Here is a 5,000-nt window from a genome sequence, read left to right as displayed (position 1 = left end):
TTGGCGTTGCCAGTTAACAGTGGCGTGTAGAGCCAATACTCTCACACACACACACACACACACACACACACACACACACACACACACACACACACACACACTGCACCCCTCCATTCCTCCCATCCCCCCTCCTGTTGTCTCTCTCTCCTCCCCCCACTCTGTCATTCCCTAGCCGTTGTAGGACTGATAGGTGACTCTCTAATGGACCATTTACCCCTGATGCTATTAGTTTAAACTGACTTATTGGGTGTGTTTCACTTCTAATTGTTGTTCCATTATTTAAAACGTAGTCTTTCTCAGTTGATTTCGATGTATGCACTCAGAGTTTGGAGTTAAAATGCTTTTCACAGACATTGTTGAGTCCATTCTTTCTCAGTTATTTTCTTAGTGCTTGGAATCCCTGAAATGTTTTACCTAGTCTTTTTCTTTCGTTGCCAGATATTGTTGAATCGTGTCAGTGGAGAATGGTGGGAGGAAAAATTGGAGGACATGCTTATTGTAATGACTGGAACGGAATGAATGGAATGGTATCAGACATATGGTTTCTGTGTGTTGGATTGATACCGTTCCATTAATACCATTGCAGCTGTTACAATGAGCCCGTCGTCTGCGTCAGTGTGACTGACTGACCAGCAGCCATTACCGGAGAAGATAAAAGAGAATACTAATTACTATTCCTTCACCATCTTCCCCCTCTCCTCTCTCCTCTCAACAAGGGTTGCCCTCTCTCTTTCTCTCTCCCCCCGTCTCCTCTCTTCCTTCACTTCCTCTCGCCCCCTCTCTCTGTACCACCCTCCAACCTTCCCCCTCTCCCCAAGGTCGCCCATCACTCTAGTTTGGCTTTGCCAGCTAACAGTGGGTTGTAGGTGCCAAAACACACACACACACACACACACACACACACACACACACACACACACACACACACACACACACACACACACACACACACACACACACACACACACACACACACACACACACACACACACACACTGTTGCCTGGCTTGGTAACAAGGCCAATGTCTCCCTATAATTCTGTAGCTTTTGCTTCCTGTCTCTCAGTGCCTTTCCGTTGTCACGACGTACTGTTGTACTGTAGCAAATAACAATCCAACAATCTATTGTACTTCCTCTTGAGCCTAGTTCAACAATCAGACAGTGGACTGTGGTGCCAGTGGAAAGTAGGCCATGCTTTGTGGCTCTGTGTGGGTCTACTGGGCTGCCGAGGGTACAGATGGAGAGACTGTGTGGCCTCCTTGCCTCCACAACATGACTGATGATAGCCTCTTTAACAGCTACTTATCACCATCACAATCAGGGAGGGCAGTCTTGAGTCTTTCAATAGAGCTCAACCACTCAATCTAAATCGTTGTCAATTAGCCACGTCGTTCTGTTTTATTTTGTGTCTTCCTGTTTACCACACGCTTGTCACCGCACAGCTACAGGCGTAGCCTAGACACTTGAGTTCTTCACATTTGAATAGAGCTCCAGAAACGTTGTCTAATTACAAATGCCTTTTTAGTTAGCTAATCGTCTTCTGTCTATTGTCGGATGTGACGCTTCATCTATTTACCTCTGTTGTCTCGGCTCCATATGGTCTCTTGGACTGTCTGGTAGTTCACCCTCGTATTGTGCTGTTGACTCCATCTGTTTCCCTGGCTGACCACTGTCCCTTATGGAACAATTACCTAAATGTGCTTTTTTTATTACTGCTAGTTCTCTTTATAGAAATGAATATGTTTGGTCTCGCTCATCTTTTTATTTATTGTGTGTGTGTGTTTGTGTGCATGTGTGTGCGTGTATGTGTGTGTGTGTTAGCTCTCTGCCTGGCTCTTTCTAGTTTTTGACCACATGGTCCAGGGTAATTTGTCTCTCATTCTGACACATGCCCCACCCTCTCCTCTCCTCCCTCCCTGCTCCCCCCTTCTTTTATCTTTCAGACGGAAGACAGCGGGAGGGCGTGGACCTGAGCGAAAGAGAGCGAGAAAAGAGAGAGAGGCTGAAAGCAAAAGGAAACAAGGTAGAAGAAAAGGAAGAGTGGGTGTGACGACAGGGAAAGAGAGAGAGAGAGAGAGAGAGAGAGAGGGCTGATACACACGCTCGCTCTGCAGGAGTGTGTCCCCGATCGCCCTCTGTGTGCGTTTTGTGTGTGTTGAGCAGGTGGGACTTTGATGGGACAGTGAGCAATGCCTCGCACGCAGCGACAGCAGGTTGGCAGTAGGGGGCGACGCACCCCTCTCCTCCTCCTCCTTCTCCCTCTCTTCTCCCTCCTCCTATCCCACACTCCTCAGCTCAGCCAAGCAGCTATACACATACCTCCCAACTGTGAGTACACCATCTTAACTTAATTCACACGTCAATGTACTTGTACAGTCGCTGCTCATAATAATGTTAAATAATGACTGAGATGTCCTCACTAGGTCGTCACACTCATCAGTATTGCAGATAGAAATGTAGTGTACAGAGCAGAAGAGACTGGATTCTAAGTTCTTTCCATGGCATTTCTATCTGCATCTTTAACAATGTGGTTATGAGGCTTTGGGCGTTCAGTCTGTGGTTATATTGTATGCATACTTTGTCTATTTACTTTGGAATTGATTACCTCAACTAATTTATTAGTCATTCTATTCATCGGGTTTCCTTAGTGCAAATCAAATTATGGATTGGAGGGCCAGGGTAATTCAGTAGGGAATTGAGTTATACAACAGAAAAAGCAGGCGCAAATGCACGCACGCACGAACGCACGAACGCACACACACACACACACACACACACACACACACACACACACACACACACACACACACACACACACACACACACAAACAAACACAGAAGGCAGGCGATGGGTCAGAGTTGTCTCCTCCCCTCCCACTCAACGCAATATCCGAGCATTAAAAAACAGCTGAGTTTGTGGGACTGCAGAGAAATTGATTCAGAGTGTCCTACAGCTTTGCTTTAATAGCAGACTTTGTGGATGCATCCTACATGGCACTGTATTCCCTTTATAGCGCACTTCTTTTGACTAGAACCCTATGGGCCCCGGTCCAAACGAGTGCACTATATAGTGCCATTTGAGACAGAGGGAGTTAGACAAAGAATTGTGTTTGTTGCTACGGCTGCTGATGTTGTTCTGTTATTCATCAAAGTCATGGATCAATGACTCACTCAGACCTTCACCCACTCTAACAGACGTATCACTCCTATATGCGCGCGCGCGCGCACACACACACACACACACACACACACACACACACACACACACACACACACACACACACACACACACACACACAGTTTGACAGTGATGAAAAGCATTAAAGCTCCCCCTCAGAATTAAGGTGTCAGTAAGAGAGGAGGGTTACGATGAGGAGGAAGAGGAGTGTAGGATGGAGAGGGGGAGGAGGAGAGGCAGGTTGAATAGTAACAGCGGGATGAAGAGGAAAAGGAGGGGGAGGAAGAGGAGGAGGGGGGGGGGACCAGATTGCGGGGATTGTAAAGGTCAAGGTGTCTCCTGTTGAATTAATGAGCCTCTCTAATGTCAGTGAGAGTCACTGACACGGTCACCACAATCAATACACCATCCACATCTGAATTCATCGGCCAAACAACAACAAAAACATTGACCGAACATTGCACTCGACTAGCTTTATAGCCCATGGGTGGTAACTGTTGTTTAATCATCAATTATCCCATTTTGAAATGGGGAATTTGCAGAGCAAGTGAGGGCACGTGCAGATGTGCACTGTGCGGTAGCTAAGTCCAGGCACTCTGTCTGTCTGTCTTTTCCTCTCTCTGTCATTTCCTGCCAGACTGTGTTGACTATCTAACAGACTTTCTCCTTTTCTCTCCCTCGCTCTCTTGCTGCTCTGCCGCTCTGGACTAATAGACCAAATAAATGAATGTAAGTGTTTCACTTCCTTCTGCTTGATGTGTGGTATTTCTGTTTGTAGAAGTGCAGCAAGAGCCCTACAGTAAACACTTTCAATATGAGGAAGATGATCATGACTCCTGCAAACACAGCGAACACAATACAAACCCTCGGCGTCGCACTGCACCTTAATGAATCTAGCGTTACTGTGGCTTCTTCACTTCAGTGAGTCTATATGTGCCGTAGTCTTGTTTGCTCCCTCCTGGAGGAGGGTGATACCTACAGGAATTAAGAGGAGATGGAGGGAAAGAGGCACGCCTGTCTCTAAAATGGGGCTAGTGTTGTCAGATCAAAGAAAGGGGGGCTTAAAAGAGAGGATGGAAAAGAAACAAGTGGATAAGGGAGAGGGAAACAATAGACAAGTGTGACCGCTAAAACAAGTGTGACCGCTAAAACAAGTGTGACCGCTAAAACAAGTGTGACCGCTAAAACAAGTGTGATCGCTAAAACTAGTGTGACCGCTAAAACAAGTGTGACCGCTAAAACAAGTGTGACCGCTAAAACAAGTGTGACCGCGCTAAAACAAGTGTAACCGCTAAAACAAGTGTGACCTAACTGTGCTTCTTCCAATAATGGAGCACTGCAGCGCCTGCAGCAGCTTCCACACAAATGTGATCAGCTGAGAAACAGCCTTATTACCTCTGCCACTAGGGAATCTATCATTTAAGTCACTCTCTCTCTTTCTCTCTCTCTCTCTCTCTCTCATCACTCTCTCATCCCTCTCTCTGTCTCCCTCCCTGTCCTTGACCTTTAATAATTTGCTCCCACCATCTCTACCTATTTCTCCCTCTGTCTCTTGTTCCGTCTCTCCTCTCTAACGTTCCCTCCGTTTCTCCTTCCATCTCCCAATTTCTTGCTCCCTCCATTCCCTGCCCTCCTGCCCACTTACCTACCTATGTTCCACAATGTAAATATACCTGTGAAACTAGACCTGCCTCTTTCATTGAGTCAAATCAGAACCCAACCAACAAGTACCATTGACCTCTATTCCAATACAATACAGTCGGACTCAGCGGGTAGAGAAATTGGAAAAAATATATCACAGATGTCCAGGCCACACACCAAA

General features: G+C 46.4%; 1 protein-coding gene across 4 annotated transcripts in view; it reads left to right on the top strand.

The window, feature by feature from the left end:
- The window catches only part of l1cama (L1 cell adhesion molecule, paralog a), a 79,806-nt gene that overhangs the window by 35,004 nt on the left and 39,802 nt on the right, over positions 1 to 5,000 (top strand). For 2 of the 4 annotated variants that reach the window (XM_082960121.1, XM_082960122.1), the window contains 2 exons: positions 1,944 to 2,023; positions 2,164 to 2,328. In XM_082960121.1, the coding sequence (XP_082816247.1) occupies positions 2,190 to 2,328 (139 nt within the window). In that variant the 5' untranslated portion in view covers positions 1,944 to 2,023; positions 2,164 to 2,189. Of the gene's footprint in view, positions 1 to 1,943; positions 2,329 to 3,808; positions 3,908 to 5,000 lie in introns of those variants that run through there. The other 2 variants (XM_082960120.1, XM_082960123.1) reach the window with 2 other exon arrangements.

Source organism: Salmo salar, chromosome 13 (genome assembly GCF_965601325.2).
Source record: "Salmo salar chromosome 13, fSalSal1, whole genome shotgun sequence".
Classification (NCBI taxonomy): domain Eukaryota; kingdom Metazoa; phylum Chordata; class Actinopteri; order Salmoniformes; family Salmonidae; genus Salmo; species Salmo salar.
Note: the sequence above shows the minus strand (reverse complement) of the source record. Positions and strands in the feature narration are given on the sequence as shown.